Below are 18,846 nucleotides of genomic sequence, written 5' to 3'. Positions count from 1 at the left end.
GGGTTTCTACTGTTTTGGTACATCAGGGGCTTTCCAAACGCGACATGGTGTTCGATCTCAATTCCAGCCAAAAACGTCAAATGGCGCTGCTTCCCTTCCGAGCTCTGCCATGCGCCCAAATAGTCATTTACACCCACATATGGGGTATCAGTGTACTCAGGACAAATTGCACAATAACTTTTAGGGACCTATTACCCTTGGAAAAATAAAAATTGGGGGTGAAAAGATCATTTTTGTGGAAAAAATATGATTTTTTAATTGTACCGCTGTACGTTATAAACTTCTGTGAAGCCCTTGGGGGTTCAAAGTTCTCACCACACATCTAGATAAGTTCCTTGTTCATTTTTTTTAAATATTCAAAAAAATTCCTGTGATGCACCTGAAGGGTTTATAAACTTCTTGAATGTGGTTTTGAGCACCTTAAGGGGTGCAGTTTTTAGAATGGTGTCACTTTTGGGTATTTTCTATCATATAGACCCCTCAAAGTGGCTTCAAATGTGATGTGGTCCTAAAAATAAAATGGTGTTGTAAAAATGAGAAATCGCTGGTCAACTTTTAACCCTTATAACTTTCTAAGAAAAAAAATTTGGGTTTCAAAATTGTGCTGATGTAAAGTAAACATGTGGGAAATGTTACTTATTCAGTTTTTTGTGTGCTATATCTCTGTGATTTAAGGGCATAAAAATTCAAAGTTGGAAAATTGCGAAATTTTCAAAATTTTCGCCAAATTTTTGTTTTTTTCACAAATAAACGCAGGTTATTTGAATGAAATTTTACCACTGACATGAAGTACCATATGTCACGAGAAAACAATGTCAGAATCACCGGGATCCATGGAAGCGTTTCAGAGTTATTACCTCATAAACGGACAGTGGTCAGAATTGTAAAAATTGGCCTTGTCATTAACGTGCAAACCACCCTTGGGCTTAAGGGGTTAAGGGATAAAAAAAATGGATTGCTGACAGAAAAAGAATCATTAAGTGAAATAGGACCCACTCATGATTCTCTTTCTAATGATTTTAAGCTAAGAAATGCTTTCTGTTCCTGAAACATACGAATATCATCAGTAATAGGAGAATCAAGATTATCTATATAGGTAACATGTTTAGCAGCATCATCTGTAAGAAAATGACATTTCACTGTCAGATTATGTGCAAATTTATTCAGATCAAGTAGAGTCTTAAATAAATCAAAGTCAGTCGTGGGAGAAAAACTTAGACCCTTGCTGAGTACCGCAATCTTTTCTTCTAAGATCACATAGCTTGACAGATTCCAGACTGGAGCCTCTAATAGTGGCGATTCTTGTGCCGAATGGGATATCTTCCTCCCCCTGTGTTTACGGCCCGCACGTTTCCTGCGTTTTTTGAAATCGCTCCACTGGTACTAGGAATGTTAGAAGCCGACCTCTGATCCACAGAATGTATACTGCTCGTTGAACCCTTTGAAGAAACTGAAAGGTCGTCAGTAGTAGAAAAAAAAAAATGTCCGAAGAATAATCTTTATCTTTAAGGCTGTGTGCCCACGATGCGATTTTTAAGCGTTTTTGCATCGATTTTCGGCGCGAAAACGCTGCAAAACCATTTAAAAATCTTGTACATGACGCACCCCATGCATTCTTATGGCAGTCCGCACATGCTGTGCTAATGCTGCGCTTTTTTCGCTGCAGAATCGCATCGTGGAAAAAAATCGCAGCATGCTCATTCTTTTGTGCGGAATCGCAAAGAATTGCCATGATTCCACACCCATAGGAATGCATGAGAATCGCTTACTTCCCGCATGTGGCTATGCCCACCATGCGGGAAGTTAAGCGTCTCATGTGCGGTTGGTACCCACGGTGTGGAGGAGAGGAGACTGTCCTCCAGGCCCTGGGTACCATACCCCTGTGAAAAAAAGAATAAAAAATCGGGGTATATTTACCTTCCGACGTCCCGCGCTGCCATCCCGGGCCTCAGCATTCCCAGTAATGCCTTGCGGCAAGGTCCTGTGATGACGTAGTCTCGCGTGACTCTAGCGGTCTCGCGAGATCGCTATAGTAACGCGAGACCAACGTCATCACAGGTCTCGCAAGGCATCGCTGGGAATGCTGAGGCCCGGGATGGCAGCGCGGGACGTCGGAAGGTAAATATACCCCAATTTTTTATTTTTATTTATCATTTTTAACATCTTATCTTTTACTATTGATGCTGCATAGGCGGCCTCAATAGTAAAAAGCTGGTCACACTTGTCAAACACTATGTTTGACGAATGTGACCAACCTGTCAATCACTTTCCAAGCAATGCTGCAAATTGCTTGGAAAGTGCTTGAGAAAATCGCGGCAAAATCGCGAACAGAATCACGGTGAAATCGCGCAGAAAAAACCGCGCGATTTCTTGGAAGGAGTCCGGTTTTCATTGTGCGTTTTAAAACGCTACATGGGCCCATAGCCTAAAGCTCACTTTTCCTTTGGCAGAATCCCGTCTCTGTGCTTGTTTTTTTAAAATAGAATGTGGTCTGGTATTCCAATTATAGACTTTATTAGCAATGTAATGCTCTGTATCTCGTTTAAATTTTGATTTCTTAATGTCCATGATATGATTTTCCAACTTAGTAATATTGGTTTTCAATCTGTCATTGTAAAAGTTAAAATCTTTAGAACTGGTGTGCACCTCCAAAGAGCATTGCAAACTCTTTATATCCTGTTTGACAGAATTCATTTCCATGTCCTCATATTTTATTATTAAAGAGATGAGCTTGAGGGAACATTGACTCAAAATGGAGTACCATTCCTTTTCAAAATCTTCATTGAAAATTCTTGTAGGTACTCTTTTTAATCGTAGTCCTCTAGGGATCATACTTTTGGACTCGTATGTTTTCAAAGTAGTCAAATCCCACCAGGTTTTCATCTCTTTGACCATTTTTTTCTCCAATTGTAGCATTAAAGTTCTCAACTCATTAGTTTCAGTTATCAAATCAGGTGTTTCATTACTGAACACTGAGGCTACCTTAGTGAGCCTTGTTGTATGGTCATCAATATCTATAAAGTTCTTATGTAGAGGATCCATGATTGAAAACAGGGGAAAAAAAATTTTTAATAGAGAAAAGCTCTAAGGAGGTAGGTGTTGTAAATGCTATATGGTGAACACGTTGTCCTTATTGGTGCACTGGACAGTGAGTAAAGCCCATTAAACTACATGCGACTGTGTGGACTGCTTCAATACGGGTTACCTTGACACGGTGAAGCAGCTTGGTATACATTTTTTTGCAAAAAAAATTATCGACTAAATACCCTGTATTTGTTATCCAGCATTTGCTGATTACTGTCATATATTTTATTGCAGAGTATTTTTGCAAATCTGTTTTCTTGTTGTGTCTCAGTTAGTGGGTGGTGTGAACGTTGTCTTACCGACTTGTTCACATTGTGCATGTCACATGTGTTTTTAATCCTTTTCCACCATACCAGGCTAGGGCACTTAACGGTTTTTTTTGCTCTTCTTTGATTGTCACCTGTTATGATACGCCCCTCTTCACCGCTCTGGCGACCATTTTTAGAGTTTATTTCACAGTTCAATAAATTTGTTCTTTTACACTTTCTTGGCATTTTCTTTGCTTAAGTCTATAAAAATTTTCGGCACACAGGACCCAGTGACACCGGGCTTCGCTTATCCTGGTCATGACGCCAAAATGACGCGCCCCGGGGGCCGCGGGGTACTCAGTACCTGGCCCGTCAACTTCAATGGGGGACGGTGTCACGGCAGCTGGGATCCGGTTCGTGGCCCCAGGTGGTCAATGGCTATAGTTTGTGGTGGGGGTAATTAAGGAGATGAGAATAAAGTTTATAGTTGAATATGTGACGCCACCTGTGGCAATCTGGTCAGAGGTGACCAGCGCTGCAGTGTTGCTTCTCTGGGATGGATGTTGGGCGCAGCTGTGATGTTGTAGCCCTCCACAGGTAGGGCTGTAGTCCCAGGGCAGAATAGATGTAGTTGTTGGTAGAGTTGGTAGATGTGGAGTGAAGGAGTGGCACAGGAATAAAATGGAGGAAACAGTCGCATGTAGTTCAATGGGCTTTACTCACTGTCTGGTGCACCAGACTCCCACTTCAGGGCTGAGTCCTCCAGGTCAGGGGTCCAGTAAACTCCCAGGTAGATGAGCTTACCCCTCCAACACTCTCTTTCAATATGTTCCTTCCTAGGCCATCTCACTTGTGCTGATTTCCACTCTCCTTCCTCCCTTTCTAGCACCTTCACAGTCAGTGTCCCAGGCCAGCTGCCGCGGATCCTGTCAGAATTCGTCACTCGGGCAGCTTCCTGATCCTATATGGCTGTCTTTCTACAAAGATAACTGTGGGATTCGCTGTGGCTCATACAGCAACCACAGCTGTCAGCTTGCTAGCCAAGTTCATTGTTTACTTCGTTAGGCTAGGGGCTGAGACCCTTCTGCGACCTATTTTCTTCTCCCACCTGATAGCAATCAGCATGGGTCTCTAGAAAATCCTTTCTTTCCTCCTGGGAGCTTCTCCTCACAGTCAATCTATCCAGCAGCTCTTCCTGACAGGAGCTGCTCCAAGCACATCCTTCTTTCTCTCTTCCCCTGAGGGGACTCTATCAACTGTCCTTCAAATCTCCCTCTCTTTCTCTAAGCTCCGCCCACTGGCTCTTCCCATTGGCTACTCTACATAACTCCACTTTCTAAGCTCCTCCCCATTACCTACCTTCCCCACTAGCTCCCAACACCCTTTCCTAGCCAGTCTGGGATGAGGCCCTCCTCCCATAGGGTACATCCAGGTGCCCTGACTAGCTAGTGTTTGTGTTGAATGCAGTGTAAAGAGTGTGGTGAGGTGCCCCCATCTTAACTGGTCGTGAGATACCACACCTCTGGCTGAGATGCAGTACCTCTGTGGTGACTGGACCCACAGGGGCGCCACAGTAGCTATGGATGAGGAACACGTTTTCCGCACCCCTGCCAGCTACGGAAAAACAAGGGTCCATTTTCACACTTCCCAGCTCTTCAGGTCTGCCATGCATCGCACAGCTCCAATTCCCTGCAACTCCAGGCAAGAGAAATCACACCTGTCCATGAAACCAAAATCTCCTTTATTTAAAGTTTGACTTGTAGACAAAGAACAGCAGAAGATGCAGATGTCTTTCTCTTGGTTACAGTACAGTGGCATTTCTTCAATAAACATTTTTCAATGGTATAGTTGGTGATTTGCAGAACAAGTTAGAGACCTTCAGCCTTAAAAATATAGCGACATTTTAGCTGAGCTTTTCAGAGACCACTTTCCTTCAGCCCACTTTTTAGAATCCACGTAATGATGCACCTGTGGCTATCACCTTACTGAGCGTGCCCCCAGCCTTGCTGACTCACCTCTTTTCAAACCCGCAGCTTCCAAGACCTGGCTGACACTTTTCCGTTACCCATAAACCCTTAGGGACTCTAACAATGTTCCTTGCTGTATGTCCCTATCCCCAACTCGACTGAGCAATCTGGAAGAGCCAAGGCTAATAGCCAGTATTGGTGCATCTAATGGATGCACCATTTCCAGGGTGGCTGAGGGCTGGTGTTATTAGTCTGGGAAGGGGAAAATATCCATGGATCTTTCCAGCTTATCAATATGAGGCCACAGCTGTCTGCTTAGTCTTTGCTGGTTATTAAAAAATAGGGGGAACCCAACGTCAATAATAACCAGTAAAGGCTACGCAGACAGCTGCAAACTGATATTAATCGGCTGGGAATCTCCATGGATATTGGCTCCTTCCCTGAATAATAACACCAGCTCACAGCTGTTTGCATTCCCTAAGCTAGTTAATAAAAATAAGGGGAACCGCAGGTCGTTTTTTTCATTTACTTATTTAGTTATTAGCTAAATATAAGTACAGAACACTACACACAAAGCAGTGATTTTATATCTCACTGACATATGAGGGGCATTCATTAAAGATTTCCCCTGACCCACTTCTATTTATTACAGGATGCTGAAACTGCACTTGTGTAAGGATATAAGTCTCTATAGGTTACATGCCAACTTGCAACTCAGAACTGATAACAGTCTTGATTTTACAGGTGCTGAAGTGATGTGAGGTTTGATAATTGACCCAGTGGAATACAGAGCAGTCATCAAGTACCTTTACTAGAAAGGCCGCACACCAAATGAGAGGTTCTATGAGAAGAAAGAGGTTTATGTGATGATTCCCTATAATATGATGTAGTCAAGAACTGGCATCGTAAATTCAAATGTGGTCGGACTTCCGTGCCAACAGGTCCAATTCCTGGGTGACCCCACTCTGTTATTGATGAACACACCATCCAGCAAGTGGAGGTTGCCATTTTGGAAAATCGCCACGTAACCATTTGCCACCTAACCCAAAAATGCCAAGATTAGGGTGGAGTCCATGGAAAAAATCATCCAAAACCATCTTCACATGCATAAGACATCTGCTCGCTGGGTTCCCCGACTCCTCACATCTTTCTAGAAGCAGGAAGGAGTCGAATGCTACCAGCCTCTATTGACGGTGTGCTATGGAAACTAGGAGGACTTTTTCAACAGCCTGATCACACAGGATGAAAGCTGTGTCCATCACTATGATCCTGAGACTAAAGTCCAGTCGATGCAATGGAAGCATCATGACTCACAGCCTCCAAAGAAGGCACGTGACCAACCATCTGTAGGCAAGGCTATGCTCACAGTATTTTTGAACCATCACAGAGTAGTATTGATGGATTTTTCTAGCAAAAGGTACCATGAGCACTGGGGCATACTATGCTTCACTGCTGGGGAAATAGTGGGAGACCATCAAGCAAGACACGTGGCATGCTCACCAAAGCTGTCTGCCTTCTGCAAGACATTGCACCAGTTCACATCTCACATGTTGCCCAAATGGAAGCATGCCCTAGTGGCATTGAAATTTAACCGCATCACCCTTACTCAACCGATCATCAGACTTCCACCTCTTTCCAACGATTAAGTTATTTTTGAAGGGCAAGCATTTTCCAGATGATGAGACTCTGATTTCCAAAGTCACAACGTGGCTTTTGGAGCAACTTGTTGACTTCTACAAGCGAGGTGTTTACATTTGCTTAAAGAGATGGGAGAAATGTGTGTCTTGTGATAAAACACTCCGGGATCGCCTTTGCTGGGGTCAAAGGTCACGTGCATTCAGCATGAAACTGAGGCGCACAGCCGGGGTCCGGGTATAACTGATACTGGGTCAGGTTTATTAAAGGTGAAAGCAATGCATAAAGGAAAAAAACATATAACAAATTCTTGCCTGTCCGGCACTAACTAAACAAGGTGCAACCTAACTACCAACTGGCGGGCTTCTCCCGTCCTGCCAAACCACAGTTACAGTGGGCACTGCTTTCATTCACGTGTGTCTCTCACACAGACAGGCTCTCTGTGTCCCCAGGCTGAGACAGTTACACAACCACCTGGCATCCTTTTATATCCGCCTCCCATTATTCATTAGTAACCAGGTGATATACTGACCAGACTAGGCCACATAGGAATAGTATCTGGGCGAGATATACCTGCCCTCATCCACTATTCTCACATGATTCTCACATATCCCCCCCTCTGCTCAGACCACTCCGGTCGTGCAATGACACCCGCCAAACAGTGCACTCGGGACAGGGCATCTGCATTCCCCATCTGTACCCCTGGCCGGTGCTCCACCGTAAAAGTGTAGGCCTGCAGGGCAAGGAACCACCGGGTCACCCGGCTATTCCGTTCCTTGTGCAAGTGCATCCACTTGAGAGGGGCATGGTCAGTGACCAGCCTGAACTTTCGGCCCACCAGGTAATATTTGATGGCCTCTAGAGCCCACTTAATGGCTAGGCATTCTTTTTCTACGACTGCATACTTTTGCTCATGTTTATTCAGCTTCCTGCTGAGATAGAGGACTGGGTGTTCCACTCCGTCCCTCACTTGTGACAGTACGGTCCCGATACCGGTATCCGAGGCATCCGTTTGTACCACAAACTCGCTGCAGAAGTCCGGAGTCACCAGTACGGGTTGAGAGCAAAGTGCCCATTTTAGGCTATGGAAGGCTTCTTCAGCCGCTAAATTCCATTTAATCATGACAGAGTCTTTCCCTTTGGTAAGATCCATCAGGGGGGTAGCGATGGCTGCAAAATTGGGTATGAACCGGCGATAATAGCCGGCGATCCCCAGAAAGGCTTGCACCTGCTTCTTGTTGACAGGTTGCGGCCAGTCCTGAACCGCTTGAATCGTATCGACCTGGGGTGTAGCAACACCCCTCCCAATTACATACCCCAAATACCAGGATTCTTCTAGCCCGATGTGACATTTCTTGGGGTTCGCGGTTAGACCTGCCTCCCACAGGTCGTCAATCACAGCTTGTACTTTCTGGATATGAGTCTCCCAGTCCAAGCTGTAAATGACAATGTCATCCAAATAGGCCGAAGCGTACTGCCTATGTGGCCTCAGGACTTGATCCATGAGTCTCTGGAAGGTCGCTGGTGCTCCTTGCAGTCCAAACGGCATATACACATACTGAAAAAAACCTTCCGGTGTAGCAAATGCTGCCTTTTCTCTGGCAGCCTCCGCCAGAGGCATCTGCCAATACCCCTTTGTTAGGTCTAGGGTCGTAATATACCGGGCTTTTCCTAACTGATCTATTAACTCGTCGACCCGGGGCATAGGGTAGGCATCAAATTTTGAGACCGCATTCAGTTTCCTGAAGTCATTGCAGAACCGGATGGTGCTGTCCGGTTTAGGAATTAACACAATCGGGCTGGACCAAGCACTGTGTGATTCCTCAATGACACCTAACTCTAACATTGCCTTCACTTCTCGGGAAACAGCTTCACGGCGCGCTTCGGAATTCTGTAGGGTTTCACGTGAACTGTGACACCAGGTTCCGTTACAATGTCATGTTTCATTAGCGTAGTCTGCCCGGGTTTTTCTGAGAAAAACTTTTGGCTGTGAAGTTGAAACTGCCTGACCTCAGTCTTTTGCCACTCCGAGAGAGTCTCTGCAACTCGTACCTCCGGTACGGTATGCGAGCAGATGGGACGGGCCAGCTCCGCTAACAAGGCAGACCGAGCTTTCCAGGGTTTTATCAGATTTACATGATAAACCTGTTCAGGTTTCCGTTTACTTGCCTGGTATACTTTGTAGTTTACTTCACCAACTCTTTTCTTAATCTCAAAGGGGCCCTGCCACTTTGCTAGGAACTTACTGTCCACCGTGGGGACCAGGATCAACACCCTATCTCCGGGTGCAAACATACGGATCTTGGCGCCCCTATCATAGATTCTTTTTTGGGCTCCTTGAGCCTGCATCATGTGTTCTTTGATGATAGGCATAACAGCCGCAATACAGTCCTGCATTTGGGATATGTGATCTATCACCGTTTTAAACGGAGTGACCTCACCCTCCCAGGATTCTTTGGCGACATCTAACAGTCCGCGAGGACGTCGGGCGTACAATAACTCGAAAGGCGAGAACCCCGTGGAAGACTGGGGCACTTCCCTGATGGCAAAAAGCAAATACGGAAGTAAATAGTCCCAGTTCTTCCCATCCTGGTCTATCACCTTTCTCAGCATCTGCTTCAAAGTTTTATTGAACCGTTCAACCAACCCGTCTGTTTGAGGGTGATACACGGATATGCGTAACGGTTCGATTTGTAACAACCGGCAAAGCTCCTTCATTACCCTGTACATAAAGGGAGTCCCCTGGTCGGTGAGTATCTGTTTTGGTATACCGACCCGACTAAACACATGCACCAGTTCCTTGGCAATCGTCTTGGTGGCAGTGTTACGCAAAGGGATGGCCTCCGGGTAACGAGTGGCATAATCCAAGAGGACCAGGATATGTTGGTGTCCACGTGCAGACCATGGAAGGGGCCCAACTAAATCCATCCCAATCCTCTCAAACGGGACCTCAATAATAGGTAGGGGTACCAAAGGGCTACAGAACCGGGGCTTAGGCACAGAGGCTTGGCAGTCAGGACAAAGCTCACAATATAAGCGAATATCGTGATGCATGCCTGGCCAAACAAAACAGTGTAATATCCTTTCGGTGGTTTTCTGGACTCCCAGTTGACCTCCCATCACTTGTCTGTGGGCCAGGTCCAGCACCTGCCGCCGGTAGGGTTTTGGCACGACTAATAGTTGCACCGTGTCTTCCCCCTTTTTCTCTATCTGATATAGTAGATCATTCTCCAGGACCATGTAAGGATATGCCAGCCTAGAGCCAGGTTCTACGGGTACCCCATTTATCACTTTTACATTTGTCCTAGCCTGAGAAAGGGTAGGATCCTTTATTTGCTCGCTTTGGAAGTCATTTTTCTGAACTTCCAAATCCAGCAAACGGGGAGGTGGACGACTGTCGGCCTCCTCCTCTTCCCTGGTCTCCTCCGTATCACCCGCCATGACTGAAAACAGGAACTGCAGGTCATTTCCAGCAGACTCTTCCCCCGAGTCTTCCGGGGAGACCTCTTCCAGGGGTTCGGGACCCACACGTGCCCTTGGAGAAGAATCATGTACACTATTACCCGGGGGCATCAACTGATTCTCCCACAATTGCCAGAAGTGGGGAAAATCCCGGCCCAAGATAACATCATGCAATAACGCAGGGACGAGTCCCACTTTATGTTGCACAGACCCATAGGAAGTAGTAGTGCATATGACTGTGGTGAGGTACGAAAAGGTTTCTCCATGCATACACGTTACAGTAAATTTGTCTGATGGTCCAGTCGGTGTTGACACCAGACTGGCCTTCACCAGAATCACCACACTTCCCGACTCTAACAATGCCACCACATTTTTGCCATCAACAGTTAAATCACACAAGTGTTTTTTCCACATCCTTTTGACCGGCATTCACACTCACTACCCGTGCAACCATAGACATGCGGTTTATAGAGTCTGTGATGTTGCACTGCATGGGTTCGATAGTGACTGTACAGTTCGCAGCAATGTGGCCCATCTCTTGGCAACGGAAACACCTAACGGGCCCCTTGCTTAGACCATAGTTCATTACTCTCGGCCTCGCATTGCGGGCAGTCCCAGTTTCCTCCCCCCACTGTCTTAGGGATTTTTCCTTCTCCCCCTACTCCCTGGAACAGTCTTACCAGTTCCAAGTGGAGATGATGAAGAACGAGGAGGGGTAGCGTCGTCTTGGAGTCCTTCCGCCACGGAGTAACGTTCAACCAGATCCACCAGTTGATCTGCCGTCGTAGGATTTCCATGGCTTACCCACTTCCTCAGGGCTGGCGGTAGAGCTCTCAGGTACTTATCCATGACGACTCTCTGGATTATCTCTGGCGCTGTCAGCACCTCGGGTTGTAGCCACTTCTTCGTCACGTAGATCAGGTCGAACATCTGTGACCGCGGTGGTTTATCCGGCTGATAAGTCCATTGATGCACTCTCTGTGCACGGACAGCGGTCGTCACTCCCAGCCGGGCCAAGATCTCGGCTTTCAGTTTGTCAAAGTCCTGCGCGGCTTCAGGTTCTAAGTCATAATAAGCCTTTTGGGCCTCACCGGAAATATACGGGGCAATCAGGCCGGCCCATCGTGCCTTCGGCCATTTTTCTCGCACCGCCGTCCGTTCAAACGTGGTCAGGTATGCCTCGACGTCATCTTCGGTCGTCATCTTCTGCCAGTACTGACTCACGTGAATCACTCTCGACTTGGCTTCCAAGTTAACCTCAGATAAGCTTGCCAGGTGCTGCGCCACCTGCTGGAGAAGCGAACGATCGGTAGCTGTCATGTCCACCAACTCCTTCAGCTGGGCCATCATCACCCGATTAGCTTCTTGCTGGATGGTGGTGGACTGTGCCAGCGCTTTCACCACGTCCTCCATGTTCATGCTTCCAACGTGATGCCCGCATTCTCCACCACAATGTGATAAAACACTCCGGGATCGCCTTTGCTGGGGTCAAAGGTCACGTGCGTTCAGCATGAAACTCAGGCGCAGAGCTGGGATTCGGGTATAACTGACACTGGGTCAGGTTTATTAACGGTGAAAGCAATGCATAAAGGAAATCAAACATAAAACAAATCCTTGCCTGTCCGGCACTAACTAAACAAGGTACAACCTAACTACCAACTGGCGGGCTTCTCCCGTCCAGCCAAACCACAGTTGCAGTGGGCACTGCTTTCACTCACGTGTGTCTCTCACGCAGACAGGCTCTCTGTGTTCCCAGGCTGAGACACTCAAGCAACCACCTGGCATCCTTTTATATCCGCCCTCCAATTATTCACTAGTCACCAGGTGAGATACTGACCAGACTAGGCCACATAGGAATGGTATCTGGGCGAGATATACCTGCCCTCATCCACTATTCCCACATGATTCTCACAGTCTCTAGGTGGCACCTATGTAGAGAAGTACTAACTGTGCCAAGTTCCATTGCTCTCAGTCCACAGGAAGTGGGTCAGCTAAAATATTTAATGAATGTCCCTTGTATTGCTACCTATTACATCTATTCTATTCTGACGGATTGGCTATGATTTTACTGTACTAGGCTGCTGAAATGTGGGTTTCCTTTGAGATGCTAGTGTAAACATCAGATATAGTCCATGTGCCATGTGATTTGTTTTCTCACACCCATTGACTTACATTGGTTAATGTGATCTGACTCTCACAGACAAACGCAGCATGCTGCAATTTTTTTCTCAATCCGATCTGAACCCTAGAAAGTAAAAACCTGCTGACAGATTCTCCATAAGATAAATGTCTGAACTTCTATTCTTAACAGAGCTACCTTTGAGGGGTATGTCTTGAAATAAATCATAAAAACATGTGGATCCCTTTTACTTACTACTAGTAATTCAATATAATTTATCGCAGAAGTATTGCAGACTGTGCTATCTTTTCTACAAAAGAAAAAAGAAAAGTCTTCTGGAATTCAGACAATTGTCATTGTTAAAGATTCTGCAAATAGTGATTTGAAGGAGTCTAGAGGCTAAGCCATAAAGAATAACTAAAGGTTATGGGTCCTACCCTTGGGGCCAACATACAGCATGTAGTGACAGAGCTGGTGGCCGTGCATCTTCCTATTCACTGCTATGGGTTTTCTGAATTGAGCAAAGCAGCTAAAATGAAATGTAATTCCAAATCTATTGTATTCACAGGCTCGATTACAAGCTGGCCAAGGATATGGATCAACGTTTAACTGTATTTTCACAATTTACAGAAATGAAAGTGTAAGTAATATAGGAAGATGATAAACATTATACATTTAGCATTTTCCAAATAAATCTTACCACAGTTTTGACATACTGTAAAGTCAGTGTAAAAAAAATATTATTAAACTTTGAAGCAAATTCCTGCACCTTATTTTGCACACAGCTGACTGGGAACAACCAACATCTCTTTCTACTGTTAGCATTGAATTTCTGTTTTGAAGAAATTTGATCATTCCCTCTATAGTTTAGTTTCCATTGATTAGGCTGGGGTCACACCAGCATATATTCTCTCATGCGAAAGAATCAAGCAATTGATGTAAATTACTTACTGATCAAACTATGATCAGAGTGTGATCCGATTCTCGGGGATGAGGAGAAGATGGAAAATAAACTCTCCATCTACTTCATTTTGACTGTCTGTGAAAATTGGACTGCACTCAGATGTCATCCAATTGCGGTCTGATGTTTTCAGTGAATTCACTGACTCCAAATATAATATCAAACTCAAGTATAGGAGGAAAAAATTAGACATGTACATGGCCCCATAGCATAACATTGGTTAGATTGCAGTCCAATGTTTGTAGGTTCAGTCTTTTGTGCTGCAGACTGACTCTGCTGATGCTTTGGAGTGCCGTGCCTTCAGCTGACAAGCCCTGTGGCATTCTTTCTAATGATCAGCAGCATATTGCAGCACTTTCACCTGAAGGCACTGTGCTCCAAAGCATCAGCAGGATAAAAGCAGCAAGGAGAGTATAGATTGATCTAAGCTCGGTCATGTGTGCTTCAGACTGACTCTGCTGATGCTTTGGAGTGCTGTATCTTCCGCTGATAAGCCCTGTGATATGCTTTCTAATGATCAAAAGCATATTGCGGCACTTGACAGCTGAAGGTACTGTGCTCCAAACCAACGTCAGGATACAAACAGAGAGGAGAGTGAAGTCTGATCTGAGCATGTGTACTCAAATTGCTGTCACTGACTGAGAGGTAGCTCCATCCTCACCAATGACGTGCTCTGCTCAGTTTGTCCGATTCCAGTTTCTACTTTGGAAATAACAGTACTAGACTCATGACAGAGGAAAATTGCACCCCCATAGATATAAGCTTACAGGAGCAGTGCAGGTGGAGCGCCCGCCAGGGCCGTGGGGTTACTCGGTACCATGCCACTTCTTAAAGGGGGAGTGTCACAGCAGTGGTGACCCGGTCCATGGCCCTAGGCATCCAATAAAAGGGGATATTTACAGGGGAAAAATAAAGAGAGTTTGTAAAGTGTTAGTGATGCCACCTGTGGTTTCTGGTCAGAGGTAACCAGCGCTGCAATGCAGGTCCTCTGGAACTGATGATGTGATGCAGCAGAGTTGGAATAGCTCTCTGCAGGCAGAGCTGTTGTCCCAGGGCAGATGATGGTAGAAAAGATGCTGTATTTGAAGGTAATAGATGTAGCAGTGCTGAGTGAATGTTGCAAGAATTCAGAGGACACAGTTGGGTGTAGTTCCAATGCTTTACTTACAGTTCTGATGTGCACAGATGACCACTTGATGCTGCATCCTCTAGGTGAGGGGTTCAGTCAACTCCCAGGCAGATGAAGAACACCTTTGCAGCACTCCCTTTAGTATGTGCCTTCTGTGGCCATCTCACTGTGTTGCTTTCTCGCCTCTTCCTTCCCAACACCTCCCAGTCAGTGTCCCAGGCCAGCAGCCACGGAGCTTGTCAGGTAATGTCCTCACTGCGTTATGGCTGCCTTTCCGGCAAAGATAACTGTGGCTTGTGGCTAAGGTATCTAAAGGTGCCTCAACCTTCAGCTTTCCAACTGAGTCCGTTGTACAATTCACTAGGCTAGGGGGCAGATACCCCTCTGCGATCTGATCCCTCCACCCGACGTCCGTCAGCATGGAATGAGCCCCGCGGGCAGTATGGTCGCTGCTCCGTGCCTCTAGCACCCTTTCCCACTACAGGGAGCTTCCTTCTGTCTCTGTCGCTTCCAGCAGCTCCTCCAGACCAGGAGCTGCTCCACATATGTCTGTTCTCTTCTTCCCCTACGGGAAGACTGTCTACATGCGTCCTTCCTCTTCTTCCCCTACGGGAAGACTGTTCTAACTCCCACTCTATTCTCCCACTCTGAACCGTTTAGCTCCACCCACCTCCCAACACCCTTTACTACCCAGCAGGGTTGAGATCCTCCTCCCTTGGGGTCCATCCAGGGTGCCCTGCTGCTATAGGGAGTGTGTTAGGTCCATGTGTTAGAGTGCTGTTAGGTGCCTACAACTTACCTAGGAATTGGGACACCACACCTCTGGTTGAGGAGCAGTACCTCTGTGGCGACTGAACCCTCAGAGGCACCACATAGGTAATAGCAGTTTATTAGAAAATTAATAGTTTGAAATCGTTAGGACATATTAAAGGGAGTGAAATTAGAAGTGGAAAAAATCTCTAACTTTATCAGTAGTAGCTAATCAAAACCATATAAATCAACTGCTTCACGCAAAGCGATAAAATTAATATTGTGTAGAACTAAAGAGGTGGTCTGAAACCAAAGGTGAATTTCACATTAATTCAGTAATCCAATCACTTTTCTAATATACTTCTGTCGCACCGCCTTGTGGGATGCAGGGCCTAGTACCTCGGAGGGTGGTTCAGTCACGGTGACTCCGATGGCTCTAACAATCCCTAGGTTAGGTGGCAATTAATAAAGGGGGGAGTTGATGGATATATGAGTCTGAGAGTAAGGCCGGGGTCACACTAACCGACGCAAAATACGGTCTGTATTTTACATGCGTAATACGGATGAATGACCCCTAAATAGTGCTCCGTATGTCATCCGTAAGCAAGGTGTGGTCGCGTATTTTGCGCATGTCAGCATCCGTATGTAATCCATATGTAATCCGTATGGCATCCATATGGCGAGATTTTCTCGCAGGCTTACAAAATGGACATTTAATGGTTTTGAGGCCTGCAAACTATTTAAATCATTAGCCTGCACCCTATTTATTGGCTCAGGAACAGGTGGCTGCCTCTATTCTGTCCATTTGTGACCTTGCCTTGACTAGGTGTGTTGGTGTTGTATGTGCAACATGGCAGACTGTCTGACTTTCAACACAACTGAGCAGGTTCTCTTCAACTGGCTTTTGTCACGCCACTTTGTTCAACCATATCCAGTGATAGTGGATCCGCGGAGGAGGAGACGCATGTGGGTCCATCCACTTTTGAGGCAACGACTCACAAGAGGTCATTTTCACCGCCTCTATTCTTCTCTGAGGGAGCATCCGGAAAAATTTTACCAATACTGTCGCATGAGCCTTGCAACATTTGATTTACTCTTGGAGACAGTGCACCCTGGGATAACCTTTCAGGACACAAGGATGCGCAAAGCTATATCTGCAGAGGAGCGACTTCTGCTCACATTACGGTATGTACTACACAACCACATTCTCTATGTTCATGATGTGTTGCCCAAACAAGTATGTATTTTTTGCTTCTTGGACTAAATTTAATGCCCTCATCTTATTCCAGATAAGTTTAAACTTACAGACCAGAATGTTACGTGTAATATGTACTGAATTTCACTTAGTCATTGTGCGACCAAATATATGTGTGTAAGTAGATCTGAATCACCAACAAGTTTAGTATGTATGTACCTGGTCTTTTGTTAATTTGTGCATTCTAAAATGTTCGATTTCTGTTGTTCTTCAGCTTCCTGTCCACTGGCCTGTCTTATGCCGCCCTCCACCATGAGTTTCTCATTGGAAGATCTACCATTTCTGGCATAGTCAGGTCTACATGTAGTGAAATATGGTCAAGACTACATCAACTCGTCATGCCCAAGCCCAGGATGGAAGACTGGTTGAGGATATCAAGGGACTTTGAGGAGGAATGCCAGTTTCCTAATTGTATTGGGACACTTGATGGCAAACATATCCGGGTGCGTAAGTCACCGAACTCTGGCTCCCAATTCAATTATAAGCAATACTTTTCTGTTGTATTGTTGGCTCTGGCCGACCCTCAATACAAGTTTATAATTGTTGACATTGGGGCCTATGGAAGGACGGAAGACTCTAGAGTCTTCAATACTTCTATTATGGGTTGGCGGCTACACACCAACCAGTTGGATCTACCACCACCACGCCAGCTACCAGGCTCCACTCAAGAATCAGTCCCTTATGTCCTTGTGGCAGATGAGGCGTTTCAGTTAACGCGCAATGTCATGAGGCCATATCCCCGGCGCAACCTTGACCACCCGCGCAGAATTTTTAACTTTCTCCTATCACGTGCTCGGCGACTGGTGGAGTGTTCCTTTGGCATTCTTTGTGCCAAATGGCGGGTACTCCAGTCTGCCATTCAGCTGAGTGAACAAAATGTTAATGAAGTTGTTAAAGCCTGTGTGATTCTTCATAACTTCACCAGTATACATGATTGTTCCTCCTCTGCTGTTGTTGTGCGTGGGTTGGACAATGTGCGTAGGGCGAGACCACCTATCAACCCTCAACATAGACCACTCTCTGGGCTCAAAGTGCGTGATATTTTCACAAATTACTTTATGTCACCTGAGGGGGAAACTTCTTGGCAAGAGCATGCTGTGTCTATGTTATAATTTTTTGCTTTATGTGTATCTAAATATATATATTTAAACCCCTTATGATTCTATGACTGTTTGATTGCATTGGTAAGCGTATGTTAGTAGTTTTTTAGAATTGAGACAGAGACGTAAAATGTAGTAGACAAATGTTTACTTTTGCCTTATTTGTTTTTTTTAGAAAAACATATTATTGCCATATGATCAATGTGGCAATGGGCCAAATTGGCCTTTGTGCAGATGTGAAAATTATGAACAAATAACATTTTATGACAAAAAAAACAACCACAAAAACATTAGCCAATACCAAAATGGCAACATTATAAATTTTGGTAGGTCGGGGGAGGAGAAGGCAGAAGACCAGCCTGTGTTTGCTGCTGGCTACTTTGCCCAACTTGGCCATCGCCCTGTATGGTGGCATACTGTTGCCCATGATGTGGGTAGTGTTCTGCCTCCTGGGATTGTGGTTGGTACTGGCCAGAGTGATACTGGAGAGGGGCCTCTTGTTGGGGCTGGTAGGCCCGTGTCTCATACCCACCAAAATAGCCATATCGTCCCCAACCAGGTTGGGACCAGCCTCCAACACTGGGTGGCAACAAGTGGCCATATTGGTGAGGTTGGCTAGAGCCAGACATATGTGGCTTCTGTAAGAAAGGTTGGGTAGGGGGAGGAAGGGGGTGAGGTGTAGGGCCACGTATTTGAGGATCCTCAGAGCCTGCTTGAGAAAGCATGTGTGTGGGATGTCTAAGGCGCATCAGATTCCTGGGGGGGAAAGCTGCCTCCTCTCCAGATATTCAAATAACTCATATGGGGTATTGGGGTGTGTGCTTGCATCAAGCAGGATCTGAAAACATCCTCGAATATGTAGCCTCACCTCACGGGAAAGGGCACGAAGATAAAGGGCCAGGCTGCGTGAGTATGCCTCCTCGCCATCATCATTATTGACTCTAGCCAGATAGTTCAGTACCCCTGTGTCAATATTGGTATGGGTATCTTGGGCAGGGATCTGGCGCCTTCTTCTTCCTCGCCGGGATGGTCCAGCAGGCTGTGGGGAGCCCCAGATCTGGGCAGTTGGGCTGCTGCTGATGTTGCCCTGCTCCTCCTGTATGGCTGATGGTGCAGCAGCAGATGGTCCTGCTTGT

General features: G+C 45.9%; 1 protein-coding gene across 3 annotated transcripts in view; it reads left to right on the top strand.

Annotated features, from left to right (window-relative positions):
- Nucleotides 1-18,846, top strand: part of SLC25A48 (solute carrier family 25 member 48) — a 160,580-nt gene that overhangs the window by 14,709 nt on the left and 127,025 nt on the right. For 2 of the 3 annotated variants that reach the window (XM_073573796.1, XM_073573794.1), the window contains exon 3: nt 13,084-13,155. The exons of the other annotated variant lie outside the window; for it this stretch is intronic. In XM_073573796.1, coding sequence (XP_073429897.1) covers nt 13,084-13,155 — 72 coding nt within the window. The remainder of the gene's footprint in view (nt 1-13,083; nt 13,156-18,846) is intronic. 3 annotated transcript variants of the gene reach the window in all.

This window comes from Dendrobates tinctorius, unplaced genomic scaffold, assembly GCF_039654945.1.
Source record: "Dendrobates tinctorius isolate UK_male_01 unplaced genomic scaffold, ASM3965494v1 ptg000036l, whole genome shotgun sequence".
Classification (NCBI taxonomy): Eukaryota; Metazoa; Chordata; class Amphibia; order Anura; family Dendrobatidae; genus Dendrobates; species Dendrobates tinctorius.
Note: the sequence above shows the minus strand (reverse complement) of the source record. Positions and strands in the feature narration are given on the sequence as shown.